The following is a 17,469-nucleotide window of genomic DNA, read 5'->3' on the forward strand; positions in this document are numbered from 1 at the left end:
CATTTGATGTGCTACACGTTTTTGCAGAAAAAACTTGTCCACCGATGAGAAGAATCATCAACGGACAAATGAATCCTGTATTTCAAGAGAGGTTGCGCCACCCAGTGGGCACATCTGTTTCGTTTACATGTTCATCTGGCTACAGGTTGACGAAAACAAGACCACTTCGTTGTCGGGATTCCGAAAGTTGGTCTAGAACCCAACCAAAGTGTCGAGGTAATATGTTGTAATGATGTTAAGTCTCGAATTATCCTGTGTGATCTGTGATCAGTTCAGATGGACACAAAATTATTGTTGCCCTGAGATTTTTCTAGTTGCATATAGCCTACTTACTTGGCATGTCGAAAAGTAATCGATTTATTATCTCTGACGTAATAATGGAGCGTTCCGGTTTTTCTTCAAATCAAATTCACAATGACAGCGTTAAACGGTATTCGTTTTCGATTACAAATACCCTTGCAGATATTCACCACACAAATTCAGTTTATTCGTATTCAAATATAAAAAGTACATAATTAATAAACATAAGCATAAACATATACAGCAAACAAGTCAATTGAAAGTTACACTGAACATCAGCCAAACAAATCAACTACTGAACACTAACACTAGGTCAAGGTCTAAGCTGCAACAGCTTGGCAAACTGCCACATAACAAAACACTGATGCATAAATAATTTAACTCCTGCATCAAATAAAATTCACTAATGCATATAAGGTACAACATGTCAAGGGCGGACAAAATATACTTTTGCTGACCACATTTTACTAAGTGGCGATTTCAAACACAATACGTTTTTTAGTTTACTTTCAATAAACTCTTTGACAAAACTGTGCTGTGGCGATGTATTTGCAGAATTGCAGAAACGTTAGGATTATTCCGTGTTTTATTTAAAAACAAACGCTTTTGCAGTGATACGGTGCAGGAGTTTCAGAGTGGCCGAAGGTCGTCTGATTCCACAACAAAATTCCTACGCTACTGGTTCAACGGTTTCTATCGAGTGCAATGAGGGCTTCACAGTAAATGGGATGAATTCCCGAAGCTGCTCTCAGAGTGGTGATTGGGTTGGAAAAATACCGATATGTACAGGTACGTTAGAATTTGTTAACAGAATAATGAACATCAATGTGGGCTGGGTTTTTAAGAAGAAACTTAATCCGATTATGTTCTTATTTTAAGGAAACAAACGACATTTAATTTTAAGTGTTGAAATGTGTGTAACTGACCCTTGTAAAGTGGTTAAACAAAACACACTTAATTCTCTTCATATGACTCGAATAGACACACACTTTCACAAACAAATTACTTAAACCGTCTTTGCAGACCCGAAGTGTTCAGATTTTCCGCGCTGGATTGACAATGGCGAGGTTAGGATTACGTATTCTCGTGAAAGTCAAGGACATCGCCTCCCTGGGACTAGAGTCAGTTACACATGCCGAGATGGTTACAAGATTAACAGCACAAGTTATCAAACTTCGGTCACATATACCTGTCTTACAACCAAACGATGGAATGCCAACCCAAGTACCGTCTCATGTGTTAGTAAGTCAGTTAATAAACAGAATATGTTGTCCGCAAAACACAAAAATTAATTGCCTGTCAGGTCATTTGATGTCTTCCGCGTTTTTGCAGAAAAAACTTGCCCACCATTGAGAAGAATCATCAACGGACAAATGAATCCTGTATTTCAAGAGGGGTTGCGCCACCCAGTGGGCACATCTGTTACGTTCACATGTTCATCTGGCTACAGGTTGACGAAAACAAGACCACTTCGTTGTCGGGATTCCGAAAGTTGGTCTAGAACCCAACCAAAGTGTCGAGGTAATATGTTGTAATGATGTTAAGTCTCGAATTATCCTGTGTGATCTGTGATCAGTTCAGATGGACACAAAATTATTGTTGCCCTGAGATTTTTCTAGTTGCATATAGCCTACTTACTTGGCATGTCGAAAAGTAATCGATTTATTGTCTGTGACGTAATAATGGAGCGTTCCGGTTTTTCTTCAAATCAAATTCACAATGACAGCGTTAAACGGTATTCGTTTTCGATTACAAATACCCTTGCAGATATTCACCACACAAATTCAGTCTATTCGTATTCAAATATAAAAAGTACATAATTAATAAACATAAGCATAAACATATACAGCAAACAAGTCAATTGAAAGTTACACTGAACATCAGCCAAACAAATCAACTACTGAACACTAACACTAGGTCAAGGTCTAAGCTGCAACAGCTTGGCAAACTGCCACATAACAAAACACTGATGCATAAATAATTTAACTCCTGCATCAAATAAAATTTACTAATGCATATAAGGTACAACATGTCAAGGGCGGACAAAATATACTTTTGCTGACCACATTTTACTAAGTGGCGATTTCAAACACAATACGTTTTTTAGTTTACTTTCAATAAACTCTTTGACAAAACTGTGCTGTGGCGATGTATTTGCAGAATTGCAGAAACGTTAGGATTATTCCGTGTTTTATTTAAAAACAAACGCTTTTGCAGTGATACGGTGCAGGAGTTTCAGAGTGGCCGAAGGTCGTCTGATTCCACAACAAAATTCCTACGCTACTGGTTCAACGGTTTCTATCGAGTGCAATGAGGGCTTCAGACTAAATGGGACGAATTCCCGAAGCTGCTCTCAGAGTGGTGATTGGGTTGGAAAAATACCGATATGTACAGGTATGTTAGAATTTGTTAACAGAATAATGAACATCAATGTGGGCTGGGTTTTTAAGAAGAAACTTAATCCGATTATGTTCTTATTTTAAGGAAACAAACGACATTTAATTTTAAGTGTTGAAATGTGTGTAACTGACCCTTGTAAAGTGGTTAAACAAAACACACTTAATTCTCTTCATATGACTCGAATAGACACACACATTCACAAACAAATTACTTAAACCGTCTTTGCAGACCCGAAGTGTCCAGATTTTCCGCGCTGGATTGACAATGGCGAGGTTATGATCACGTTTCCTCGTGAAAGTCAAGGACATCACCTCCCTGGGGCTAGAGTCAGTTACACATGCCGAGATGGTTACAAGATTAACAGCACAAGTTATCAAACTTCGGTCATATATACCTGTCTTACAACCAAACGATGGGATACCAACCCAAGTACCGTCTCATGTGTTAGTAAGTCAGTTAATAAACAGAATATGTTGTCCTCAAAAGACGGAATTTAATTGCCTGTCAGGTTATTTGATGTCTTCCGCGTTTTTGCAGAAAAAACTTGTCCACCATTGAGAAGAATCATCAACGGACAAATGAATCCTGTATTTCAAAAGGGGTTGCGCCACCCAGTGGGCACAGTTGTTTCGTTTACATGTTCATCTGGCTACAGGTTGACGAAAACAAGACCACTGCGTTGTCGGGATTCCGAAAGTTGGTCTAGAACCCAACCAAAGTGTCGAGGTAATATGTTGATCATGTTCAGTCTCGAATTATCTTGTGTGATCTGTGATCAGTTCAGATGGGCACAAAATTGTTGTTGCCCTGAGATTTTTTTAGTTGTATATACTTACTTGGCATGTCGAAAAGTAATCGATTTATTATCTGTAACATAATAATAGAGTGTTCCGGTTTTTCTTCAAAAATTTTTTACAATGACAGCGTTAAACGGTATTGGTTTTGGATTACAGAAACTCTTACAGATATTCACAACTCCTGCATCAAATAAAAATTACTAATGCATAAAAGGTACAACAAGTCAAGGAGGACAAAATTTATTTCTGCGAACACATTTTACTAAGTGGCGATTTCAAACACAATATGTTTTTTAGTTAACTTTCAATAAACTCTTTGACAAAACTCCGCTGTGGTGATATATTTGCCGAATTACAAAAACATTAAGATTATTCCGTGTTTAATTTTTGAAAAACAAAACGCTTTTGCAGTGATGCGGTGCAGGAGTTTCAAAGTGGCCGAAGGTCGTCTGATTCCACAACAAAATTCCTATGCTACTGGTTCAACGGTTTCTATCGAGTGCAATGAGGGCTTCAGACTAAATGGGGTGAATTCCCGAAGTTGCTCTCAGAGTGGTGATTGGGTTGGAGAAATACCGAGGTGTACAGGTATGTTAGAATTTGTTAACAGATTAATGGACATCAATGTGGGCTGGTTTTTTAAGAAGAAACTTAATCCGATTATGTTCTTGTTTTCCGACAACTCATATATTTTAAGCAAACAAACGACATTTAATATCGAGTGTTGAAATGTGTGTAAGTGATCCTTGTAAAGTGGCTAAACAAAACACACTTAATTCTCTTTATATCAGGGGTATCAAACTCGTGGGGTTCGCGGGCACATTGTAATTTGGGAATCATGCCGAGAGACGCATGTAATTTTTAATGTAGTTTTATACACTTAAACAACCTTTTCGCTACGACGACCGCATTGCAGATCCTTATTTCACCAACGGCCACCAATTATCAGCTGGTTTTTGTTTAAACATTACAAGAAAACGGTTTATATCATATAATTACCATCTATTAACGTCCCAAAAGCCCAGATTAATTTCCATCTTAATTTACAGATTAAGCTCCACAATGTGAGGTCCAACAGTTTTAACTCTATTATTACGTCATAGTGACGCTTTTCGTACCTGTCTTTTTGCATTGTTTGCACACAGTAGGCTTACAAAAGTATGTCGCAGATGGCTACTAGGCTGGTAATACTCTTTTCAGTAACACAAAATCTGTTTTGGGCAGTTTGAATATCAAAAGTTTTGGCAAAGGAGTTTTAATTTCATCACGCCTTCCAGTACATATATTTTAATTTGACCGTACGGCCGCGGGTTGTACACCCTTGACTAAAACTTTAAAGAACGGTTTAATTACTATCGTTTCTATTCATAACATATGAATTTGTATCTATAAATTAAATTAAGGTAAACGTATGTTTGAACAATAGCTTTCAACTTGAAAAGTAAGAATAAATTAGTATAATTAGGTAAAAATCTGACAAAATACACTACAATTGTTGTTGACTGTTCGTGGGCCGCATTGGAGGGCTGTGTGGGCCACATGCGGTCCGCGGGCCGCAAGTTTGACAGGCCTGCCTTATATGATTCTTTCGAATAGACACACACATTTACAAACAAATTACTTAAACCGTCTTTGCAGACCTGAAGTGTCCAGATTTTCCGCGCTGGATTGACAATGGCGAGGTTAGGATCACGTTTCCTCGTGAAAGTTATGGACATCACCACCCTGGGACTAGAGTCAGTTACACATGCCGAGATGGTTACAAGATTAACAACACAAGTTATCAAACTTCGGTCACATATACCTGTCTTACAACCAAACGATGGAATGGAAACCCAAGTACCGTCTCATGTGTTAGTAAGTCAGTTAATAAACAGAATACGTTGTCCGCAAAACACAAAAATTAATTGCCTGTCAGGTCATTTGATGTGTTTCACGTTTTTGCAGAAAAAACTTGCCCACCATTGAGAAGAATCTTTAACGGACAAATGAATCCTGTATTTCAAGAGGGGTTGCGCCACCCAGTGGACACAGTTGTTTCGTTCACATGTTCATCTGGCTACAGGTTGACCAACGCATTACCGCTTCGTTGTCAGGATTCCGAAAGTTGGTCTAGAACCCAACCCAGTTGTCAAGGTAATATGTTGTAATCATGTTAATTTTCGACTTATCCTGTGTGATCGGTGGTTAGTTGAGATGGACACAAAATTATTGTTGCTCTGAGATTTTTTTAGTTTTATATATTTACTTGGCATGTCGAAATGTAATCGATGTATTTTCTGTATCGTAATAATAGAGCGTCCTGTTTTTTCTTCAATTCAAATTCACAATGACAGCGTTAAACGGTATTCGTTTTGGATTACAAAAACTCTTACAGAAATTCACAACACAAATTCGGTCTATTCGTATTCAAATATAAAAAATACATAATTAATAAACATAAACATAAACAGCAAACAAGTCAATTGAAAGTTAAACTGAACATCAGCCAAACAAATCAACTACTGAACACTTACACTACGTCAAGGTCTAAGCAACAACAGCTTGGAAAACTGCCACATAACAAAACACTGATGCATAAATAGTTTAACTCCTGCATCAAATAAAAATGACTAATGCATATAAGGCACAACAATTTAAAGGCAGACAAAATTTATTTCTGCAGACCACATTTTTCTAAGTGGCGATTTTAAACACAATACGTTTTTTAGTTTACTTTCAATAAACTCTTTGACAAAACTGCGCTGTGGCGATGTATTTGCAGAATTACAAAAATGTTAAGATTATTCCGTGTTTTGTTTAAAACGCTTTTGTAGTGATGCGGTGCACGAGTTTCAAAGTGGCCGAAGGTCGTCTGATTCCACAACAAAATTCCTATGCTACTGGTTCAACGGTTTCTATCGAGTGCAATGAGGGCTTCAGACTAAATGGGGTGAATACCCGAAGCTGCTCTCAGAGTGGTGATTGGGTTGGAGAAATACCGAAGTGTACAGGTATGTTAGAATTTGTTAACAGATTAATGGACATCAATGTGGGCTGGGTTTTTAAGAAGAAACTTAATCCGATTATGTTCTTGTATTCCGACAACTCATATATTTTAAGTAAACAAACGACATTTAATATCGAGTGTTGAAATGTGTGTAACTGATCCTTGTAAAGTGACTTAACAAAACACACTTAATTCTCTTTATATCAGGGGTATCAAACTCGTGAGGTTCGTGGGCCACATTGCAATTTGGGAATCATGCCGAAGGACGCATGTGATTTTTAATGTAGTTTTATACACTTAAACAACCTTTTCGCTACGACGACCGCATTGCAGATCCTTATTTCACCAACGGCCGCCAATTATCTGCTGGTTTTTGTTTAAACATTACAAGAAATAGGTTTATATCACATATATACCATCTATTAACGCCCCAAAAGCCCAGATTAATTTCCATCTTAATGTACAGATTAAGCTCCACAATGTGAGGTCCAACAGTTTTAACTCTATTATTACGTCATAGTGACGCTTTTCGTACCTGTCTTTTTGCATTGTTTGCACACAGTAGGCTTACAAAAGTATGTCGCAGATGGCTACTAGGCTGGCAATACTTTTTTCAGTAACACAAAATGTGTTTTGGGCTGTTTGAAAAGCAAAAGTTTTGGCAAAGGAGTTTTAATTTCATCACGCCTTCCAGTACATATATTTTAATTTGACCGTACGGCCGCGCGTTGTACACCCTTGACTAAAACTTTAAAGAACGGTTTAATTACTATCGTTTCTATTCATAACATATGAATTTGTATCTATAAATTAAATTACGGTAAACGTATGTTTGAACAATAGCTTTCAACTTGAAAAGTAAGAATAAATTAGTATAATTAGGTAAAAATCTGACAAAATACACTACAATTGTTGTTGACTGTTCGTGGGCCGCATTGGAGGGCTTTGTGGGCCGCATGAGGTCCGCGGGCCGCGAGTTTGACAAGCCTACTTTATATGATTCTTTCGAATAGACACACACATTTACAAACAAATTACTTAAACCGTCTTTGCAGACCTGAAGTGTCCAGATTTTCCGCGCTGGATTGACAATGGCGAGGTTAGGATCACGTTTCCTCGTGAAAGTTATGGACATCACCTCCCTGGGACTAGAGTCAGTTACACATGCCAAGATGGTTACAAGATTAACAACACAAGATATCAAACTTCGGTCACATATACTTGTCTTACAACCAAACAATGGAATGCCAACCCAAGTACCGTCTCATGTGTTAGTAAGTCAGTTAATAAACAGAATATGTTGTCCGCAAAACACAAAAATTAATTGTCTGTCAGGTCATTTGACGTGTTCCACGTTTTTTGCAGAAAAACGTTCCGTTTTTTCTTCAAATCAAATTCACAATCACAGCGTTAAACGGTATTCGTTTTGGATTACAGAAACTCTTACAGATATTCCCCAAAAAATTCAATATGAAAGTCAAACTGAACATCAGCCAAACAAATCAACAACTGAACACTAACACTAGGTCAAGGTCTAAGCTGCAACAGCTTGGCAAACTGCCACTTAACAAATCACTGATGCATAAATAATTTAACTCCTGCATCAAATAAAAATTACTAATGCATATAAGGCACAACAAGTCAAAGGGCGGATAAAATTTATTTCTGCAGACCACATTTTACTAAGTGGCGATTTCAAACACAATACGTTTATTAGTTTACTTTCAATAAACTCTTTGACAAAACTGCGCTGTGGCGATGTATTTGCAGAATTACAAAAACGTTAGGATTATTCCGTGTTTTATTTAAAAACAAACGCTTTTGTAGTGATACAGTGCATGAGTTTTAGAGTGGCCGAAGGTCGTCTGATTCCACAGCAAAATTCCTATGCTACTGGTTCAACGGTTTCTATCGAGTGCAATGAGGGCTTCAGACTAAATGGGACGAATTCCCGAAGCTGCTCTCAAAGTGGTGATTGGGTTGGAGAAATACCGAGGTGTACAGGTATGTTAAAATTTGTTAACAGCTTAATGAACATCAATGTGGGCTGGCTTTTTAAGAAGAAACTTAATCCAAATATGTTCTTGTTTTCCGACAACTCATATATTTTAGGCAAACAAACGACATTTAATTTTGAGTGTTGAAATGTGTGTAACTGACCCTTGAAAAGTGGCTAAACAAAACACACTTAATTCTCTTGATATGACTCTTTCGAATAGACACACACATTCACAAACAAATTACTTAAACCGTCTTTGCAGACCTGAAGTGTCCAGATTTTCCGCGCTGGATTGACAATGGCGTGGTTAGGATCACGTATTCTCGTGAAAGTCAAGGACATCACCTCCCGGGGACTAGAGTCAGTTACACATGCCGAGATGGTTACAAGTTTAACAACACAAGATATCAAACTTCGGTCACATATACCTGTCTTACAACCAAACGATGGGATGCCAACCCAAGTACCGACTCATGTGTTAGTAAGTCAGTTAATAAACAGAATATGTTGTCCGCAAAAGACAGAAATTAATTGCCTGTCAGGTCATTGGATGTGCTACACGTTTTTGCAGAAAAAACGTTCCGTTTTTTCTTCAAATCAAATTCACAATCACAGCGTTAAACGGTATTCGTTTTGGATTACAGAAACTCTTACAGATATTCCCAAAAAAATTCAATATGAAAGTCAAACTGAACATCAGCCAAACAAATCAACAACTGAACACTAACACTAGGTCAAGGTCTAAGCTGCAACAGCTTGGCAAACTGCCACTTAACAAAACACTGATGCATAAATAATTTAACTCCTGCATCAAGTAAAAATTACTAATGCATATAAGGTACAACAATTTGAAGGCGGACAAAATTTATTTGTGCAGACCACATATTACTAAGTGGCGATTTCAAACACAATACGTTTTTTAGTTTACTTTCAATAAACTCATTGACAAAACTGCGCTGTGGTGATGTAATTTTAAGCACGAGTTTTTTACGCAAAACCACCAATTTTGGTGTTAGTTTTCACGACCACCATTTACAGTGCTCCCTGACACCTGCTCTACGTCATCAGTGAACGGTTACCAGCGATTGCGTAACAACAAGAAAGGGGTCTGTGATGACGGCTGGACGGTAAATCGAACAATATGTAGAATAACAACGGGGAATTACAACACTCGCATATTTCCTGCATGACAGGTTTTCCAACGACGATTTAACGGAAGTGTGAATTTTAACCTAAACTGGCAGGAATATAAAGATGGATTCGGAAACATGGAAGGAGAATTCTGGCTCGGTGAACAAATAATTTTGTTTAAACGCGTAAATTGAATTTGACCACAACTTTAAACAACCCAGGTTTGGATAAAATATACGAATTGACAAGTGGACAGAACTGCAAACTGAAAGTAAAGATGACAGGTTTTGATGCCGCAACGGCTTACGCGCAGTACAGGTATGATTTCTACTACAAAAATAATATGCCCATAAGGTGGCGCTACCACTTGGTCATGTGATAGGGTATTGTGGCAACCGAAGATCAAATTTGGCAGGAACTCGGCCGAATTGTGTGGCGCGCCTGACCCACATACAGACATAAAAAACTGATCGGCTTCGAACTAAAAAAAACGAATATCTAATTTATCTATATTGAAGTAAAAATGTTATGTTGAAAAATACCTTGTTTGAAAAGTAAAAATCCATTTTACCATTTTAACCCACTGTCAGTGGAAATATGTGTGCCAGACCAAATATCGGCAACCTTTTTTGCGCTGTGGACCGGCTTTGATACTAAAATTTTATCGCGGACCGGTCTTCACAAAACAGCCAATTTTAAGCAATGAAAGTTATTGCAAGATTAGTGAAATAAAAACATTGAGTTTTTTTGTCGCAAGGAGGCGCTACCAGCTAGTGAATTATTGAGCACAATTCACGCCCTGTCTGTTTCACAGTTTCGTCTTTATCTAAAATATGTAGGCTACTCGCATAAGTAATGCATCAAAAATGATGTCAAAGCTTTTCATGATTTGTTTGGAGCCGCTTATTATCAGTTTACCATATTACTGCTAAAAGGTAGAGATATACCGAATATGCGGTGTGCGAATTTATTGACAAATATTCGGTTTTACAAAAACAAATTTTAGACGTAAAACGTGTATTTTCTGCACTGTTCTAGTCGCATTCAGTGTTATTTACCCTGATGAAGACGACCTGTATAGGACGTCGAAACGTCGGAATAAAAATACTTTTGCCAGAAGAGCTCTATAGACTTGATACTATGCCTGGCAGCAACAGCTTATTTATTTAGTGTATTTTCTGGTTAATGATTGCCACGCAATCTTTCAAACTAAGCAACAACTAATATCGCGTCATTATTTTCAAGCATTATCGTTTTTATATCTTTGGTCCACAAAACTTGCACAAACCTTCTGGTCAGTTCGCCCGATAAAGTTTTTTTGCAACAAGGACAAAATTCAATATATAAGCTATTGCTGCCAGACATAGTACCAAGTTTAAAGAGCTCTTCTGGCAAATGTATTTTTATTCCGACGTTTCGACGTCCTATACAGCTCGTCTTCATCAGTTTTTTTTCCTTTGTTCATCGTGCACTGTACTAGTCGCATTCAGTGTTATTTACCCTGATGAAGACGACCTGTAAAGGACGTCAAAACGTCGGAATAAAATCACATTTGCCAGAAGAGCTCTTTAAAGGACAAAATTCCATTATCTACATCCTTTGTGAAATCATTTCACATTCGAAATCATTGTTATTTCGCAAACAAGTCTTTGTACAAAACATGTTAAGTAAACCGTCATGTAAAGGTGTAAAAAAATTAAAAAAGTGAAAACCAAGTAGGGAAATTAAATTAAGTTTTAGTCACAAATTTAAAACCTTTCCTTTGCAGAACGAATCTTTGAAATTAGCCTAAGTTTTAATTTATTAATGATTATCCCGTTATTTGTCTGTTCAATAATTACACGGCCCTGAAATGTTTGTTTCCAAAACGAATGTATTTTAAAAGGAATTTTAATTTGCAAGGAAAATTACATTTGAGTTTTTCCACTCTAAGGACCTCGAGCAAACATATTCCAACTATTCTTTTGTTTCACAACCCGAAATTGTTTTCTATTTTGCAAGTAAAAAAAAAACAATCAGGCTTTGTGAAAGGAATCACTGAACCGATTGGTCTGAAATCAGGCCCTACGAGATGCGGGTGTAGCCGGTGCTCGGCGCCCGGGCCCATAACAGTTTAAAGGGGTCATTAATATAAAAACTAAACTGAACAGTTACGTGTAAACTTGTAGTGTTTCTATAAAGACGCAAAGTGTTGGTGTAGTTTTCCAGTACAGCATTTTGATTCTCTCTTTTAATACAAATACAGTCCAATCTAGATCTGACTAGTGTGCGAGTAGGGCCCACAAAATGTGTTGTTCCAGGACATGTTATTGCTCTCCAGGGCCTTGCCTGAAATTTTGAAACAAACAATAAGCATCGTATCTACTTTGTTACATTTTTTTAGCCTATTACAAGTTTTACAATTCACAACTTAAGATACATATTTATAACATGTGAAAATTTAAATTGGTTTAAACCCGGCAGTCGAACCGCTTGTTATACGGGTTCACTTTTTTTGGAGTTCGGTTTGCGGTTTGTAAACCGGTTTAAATTCCGTTTTCATTAACTTAGTTCCACCCATAATTCGTCATTTTTGAAACGCCCTGTAGCGCCTATCTTGCGTATTCCTTAGTACAGGGGTGGGCAAACTTTTCAGTACAAGGGTCGCATTCAAAAGTTCTCAATTTCATGAGACCGCATAGCATATTAACCCAAAATATAAACATAGCATGTTTCCAGCTAAATACAAATACGTTTGTTGCAACTTCATTGGTCGTACAGATATTGGTTGAAACGCATTAATTGCAATTGTTATAAAATGAACAGGCATTTATTGCAACGTAGGCTACACGAAGTTTTTTTAAGTTTCCTGCGCCAATAGTAAACAATAAAAGTTCCTTTTGTATCCATCTATAGGTGTTATGCGGGTAACGTCCGTTTGCGAAGTACTGCCACGGCCTAAATTTGATCCAAAGTGACCAAAGTTTTGGTGTCAACAGTGCAAAGTAGGCTTTATTTGAATACGTAAATCGCTTTTGCTTTTATTCTCCGCTGTAACAAATTACTCAAAACTAAATCATCGTTAAAATTGCTGTTTCCGCAAATCGTCTATTCAGTATACGCACATTTATTTTTGAAACAGAACGAAGAAATGGTGTGGAGTGACTATTTGTAAAATACATTGGCAGAACCTATAGGAATGTAAGAAGTATTTAATGGTACGGGTACAGATACTAAACATGGTATAGGTATGGGCGAGTCCCACTCTGGTATTTTTGAAAACTCTACGCCTGTGTTCATAATACCATTTAGCGTTTGCTTTCTCTTTTAAATTGACAAACATTTGACGGGCCGCATGAACGCCATTGTCGGGCCGTAGTTTGCCCACCCCTGCTTTGGTACATTGTTTGAAATGAATAAAATTGTGGTGGCGATTACAAAAAGTAATAGAGGCTGCATTTTTACCGGAAATCATATATTACGGTTCGGTTCATGTTTAATGAATTTAACCGCTCAAACCGGTTCGCAGGTTCGGGTTCAGTTCCGGTTCGACTCCCTGGTTTAAACCTCCTTTTTACACAAAACATGGAAAAACATCCGCTTTAGGCAGAAACAAAAAACTGAAGGAAACCGAAAAGTATTTCCTTCAGAGAAGGTGACCCATAATAAACACAAAAAAACACCAACAATGTGTTTTGTTTTCGCAGTTCGTTTGCAATCGACGACGAATCAGAGAATTATCGTTTACATGTTTCTGGCTTCAGTGGAACGGCTGGTGACAGTTTGGCGGGGCATAGCAACGGATACCAATTCACCACCAAAGATCGGGATAATGATGGGTAAATACAGCTTATGTACAAAGGAAAAAAATATTTACGCATTGTCAAATAAACGAGATTATTTTAGTTTTATTGTAAATTTGTTTTATGACGTCATATTGCAAGACAACAACAATTGTGCAAAATCAATTGTACAGAAATGATATAAAAACAACAAGCAAAAAATACAAAATAAAAATCCTAAAAAATTTTGATGTAATAAAGAAAAGAATCCTCTATTAAATAAAAATTGCAAAATAAATTAATTTTTACATTGTTTTTTCTTTTTTGGAACTACTATTTTTGAACTGAGTAAATAAAAAATCTTCACAACACATACAACGACTCACTCGTATGTTTGATAATCGTGTTCAAAACCGTTTATTAAAAAAATCAAAAATCAAGTGATTTAGTAGTTAGTGTGTGACGACATAAAATCATTAAAACAGCCTGTGTGACGTTACAACTGATAAAGTGATGGCGCTGATGGTTGAAACACACGAATAAATATTCCACTATGTGTTTGTGTAGTTTGTACCGAGGTTAAGTTTTATTGGAATTTTACATTGTGACACAGGTGGAGTGGAGGCAACTGTGCACTTATTTGGGGCGCTGACGGTGGATGGTGGTATTGGAATTGTTTCGATTCTAAACTCAACGCTGAATGGGGACGAGGAGGTAACAAACGCAACATGATCTGGTTTCACTGGAAAGGTTGGGGTGAAGCGATTAAAGAATCAACGATGATGTTTAAATGCGAATAAAATCAACATTTCTCTTCCAAAGATGAAAACACGGACTTTTATTAATTTTCCATATCAGTGTAAATTATGTAAATACAATTACTCTGTTGAATTAATTGCCTAAAAAGCTCGCTATGAAAAAGTTCGTATAATTCTATCTTCTAACCGATAGTGATTAGGATTTATCAAAAAATAAATAAAGTTTTTTTCTAAAAGCGATTTCACCCATTTTTATGCAAATTAATTTCAATGTAATAATACTTGCAGAAAAACCGTGGTATTATTACTAACAATTAAAACACGTGTAAAATTGTTTGCATTAAAAACAGATTTGATTTTGTGAATACAATACACGGCTTAATCAGCACTTGTTAAATTTAATTTGGAGATTTTTTTGGATACAAAGACAGAATAGGCAGAAGTTAACGAACTTTATTTTAAAATTTCAACTTACTGCACACAAATGACGTAGCTCTGGGAAAGTTAGAAATTGCCATGGAAACTAAGTTTAGCCACCTAGTGTTCGACATTTGTAAACCACTTTAAAAAACTGTCGAGTCACCTTCATCGGTTGCCCTGGTAACAAAGAAAAGTTGAGTCACGTTGTTGCCATGGTTACAAAAGTTGAAACCCACTTTGTCACTTATTTTGTCATGGAAACAAATGCAAAGCATCATTTGCTTCTCACATCGTTGGCATGGTAACTAGTTTTGAATCGCGCCATGGAAGATCGGAAAACATCGGATTTCTTCGGAAAATAGGAATAAATTTGTGAGGTGACAAACGTATTTGCGAGTAGTTTTCAACCGGGGAGGAATTCTAAAACTTGAGAGAAGGAATTTACTTTCATTTGTAGATGTGGTTTGGTAATATTATAATCCACTTAACTTGCTTGAAGCTGAACTAATTATTAAACTATAATAAACTTCCGCGATTTTGTTACTAACGCTGATTTTCCGTAACTGTTTGTTTTAAGAAATTTATAATTATTCTAATAAATTGTAAACTTAACTTTATCTAAACTCTGCCTTCAGGGAAGGGGACCCATAATTACCTTTTGAGCCTTTTCAATCGCTGGAATCTTTCGTTAACAAATGTCGAATCAATTTCACTGCGTCGTCTGGCAGAATTTCATCTCCTTCAGGTCACTCGACGTCTGCAAAGATAAAAAACAAATGTATAACAATAAATGACAAGAGAAACATTTTGACCAATTTATAAAAACGATTAACTAAGACCAACCAATTATGACGTCAGAATCATGACGTGTTCTTAAAACTTATGACAAGAATAAATCAAGTGCATTTGCAGTTGCATGACCAAAGCGGGTTTTCATTCTAATCAGCCGTGCCAACAGAAAGTCGAATCACAAGCACCGTTGCCTGCCTCATATGCTGCACATGTCAGCTTTATAACAGGGGATCGCCAGTTTGATTATTCGCTAATACGATAATATTCTACTTTGGTCAGCCATAAGCATTTGTGCAGACCAACAATGCAGTATTGTACAAATCACAGTACACCAGGTGTGAAAGATAACGACATGAATGAGTTTCAGCAGGCAAACCACTAAGCCTGCTCAGATAGTGATTTACCAGGTTATACACCAACCTGATCGAAGCCAATTTGGGAAAACGTCACTCCACAAAACTGTGCAATTTGTCAAAGCAATCAGAGTCTTCAAACTTACAGAGTCTGTCTGTTTATCTGCTGGGGTCACTTGTTGTGCAGCAGGACTTCCAGGCGGCGAACCAACCACTTCCTCCATCTTGGAAATCTACACAAATAAACAAAACATTAATAAAAACAAACTTAAATAAAAACATTTATGAAAGCAATTCCCATAAAATATCTGGTATTAAACTACTGGAAGTATCAAATTATATGCAGCAAGATATTTTGAAGTTGTGTCACTAAATACTCGTTTTTGCTGAGTCATCTTATGATTTATAGCTTGATGACGAAATGTAGTTGTGCATGACAATGCGAGATCCCATTTTAATCAATTTCTACCAAAATTAGCCAAACGTGATTGATAGAAAACTTTACATGGAAATTGCATCTTGCACACTTAGAAGTAATTTAAGATACATGGGTCTATGTCTCTTTCAAGTCCAGAAAAAAATAATGGCTTATGGTAAATAAGAAACAAAAGCATTAAGTGAATAAAAAACAAAAAGCACACAAACTTCCTACACCATATGTTTTCAAAGAAATATGTTTTATATACCAAGTGCTGCTTCAATGTGTTGCTGATCATAAAATAAGTTGTTGTCAAGAATACTAAAGCATGTAGCAACCACATGAATTTATATATCTACCATATACAGGATAAGAATCAATATTTTATCACAGGTTTGCAACAACATGCTTAAGACCTGACATGAATGTGTTTGTGTGTTGCAAATACATTTACTAACACAGATCACTATATCTTTATCTCAGTTTTGATGGAAGCTGTCATTTCTCAAAACATTTTACTCTTACTTGCCTTATTACCTATCACACACAAATGAGAAAATCCTACATCAACGAAAAACAAAAAAACAGTCCATGGATATTTTGTTTCTTCTAAATTTTCTTCTGAAGAAATAAGTAATTATCCATTAATGTTTTTCTCAATGAATGCTAGTTTGAAATCCATAATCCTTATGCAATGAAACAGTATATATGTACATCGGACACATCCATAAACCAATAACAAACCCACAATATAGCAAGTAAGAAAATATGTTAAAAATTGCTCACCTAAAACAGAATCAGTCGAGTCCATATTTCTCCTTTAGTATTTCCTTCATCCCTCCAATGCTAGTTTCAGTTTCGGTCAAAGTCTAAACATAACTAGAAGGGTGACTTAGCACATATTGCCCTTGCATATACACTATAACCTATTTTAAAACATAAATATATTTCCTTTGCTTATTTTGCATTGGGTCCCATATTAGCCATTGTCTTTTATAACCTTAGTTGTTTCTGCAGGCAAAAACTCATGGGTCCCCACACATGCAAAGTTGAAAATAATGCATTTCAAGAGATAACCATGAGGAAGTCGGGTGTTGTAAGGTAAAACACAGCGATCGGCACTGGGCTTAAATAATAATACTATGTACAATACAAACTATAAAATTAGATTCACCCCAGATATTCTTTGAAGTATGTCCTATTTAACGTTTTAAAAAACTGACCCATTTTAGGGGGCTAGTAGGGCAACTAATTGCGTTCAACACACAAACTAAAAAATATATAAAAACCATAATGACTCAATCAATAGTACTGCAAAATTTCAGCCCAATCCAAGAATGTTTAAATTTTG

The 17,469-nt window shown here is 36.6% G+C and overlaps 1 protein-coding gene, 1 long non-coding RNA gene and 1 pseudogene across 2 annotated transcripts; 1 reads left to right on the top strand and 2 right to left on the bottom strand.

Annotated features, from left to right (window-relative positions):
- The first annotated feature begins 33 nt into the window (after window positions 1–33).
- LOC145228588 (P-selectin-like) lies at window positions 34–14,514 on the top strand. Its single transcript, XM_080093703.1, has 15 exons — window positions 34–216; window positions 913–1,089; window positions 1,324–1,542; window positions 1,633–1,821; window positions 2,518–2,694; window positions 2,929–3,147; window positions 3,238–3,426; window positions 3,909–4,085; window positions 5,136–5,354; window positions 5,445–5,633; window positions 9,524–9,612; window positions 9,679–9,775; window positions 9,838–9,934; window positions 13,303–13,434; window positions 13,991–14,514. The coding sequence occupies exons 1-15, from the start codon at window positions 45–47 to the stop codon at window positions 14,175–14,177; spliced, it is 2,529 nt and encodes an 842-aa protein (XP_079949829.1). The 5' UTR covers window positions 34–44; the 3' UTR covers window positions 14,178–14,514.
- Window positions 12,280–13,304, bottom strand: LOC145228620 (uncharacterized; annotated as a pseudogene).
- On the bottom strand, window positions 13,711–17,458 carry LOC145228708 (uncharacterized). Its single transcript, XR_013860218.1, has 6 exons — window positions 16,905–17,458; window positions 15,768–15,933; window positions 15,211–15,312; window positions 14,792–14,981; window positions 14,611–14,732; window positions 13,711–14,119 (listed from the first exon to the last, which is right to left on the bottom strand). It is a non-coding gene; the product is annotated as an uncharacterized LOC145228708 (long non-coding RNA).
- Window positions 17,459–17,469: the final 11 nt, after the last annotated feature.

This window comes from Phallusia mammillata, chromosome 5, assembly GCF_965637545.1.
Source record: "Phallusia mammillata chromosome 5, kaPhaMamm4.hap1.1, whole genome shotgun sequence".
In the NCBI taxonomy this organism is placed as follows: domain Eukaryota; kingdom Metazoa; phylum Chordata; class Ascidiacea; order Phlebobranchia; family Ascidiidae; genus Phallusia; species Phallusia mammillata.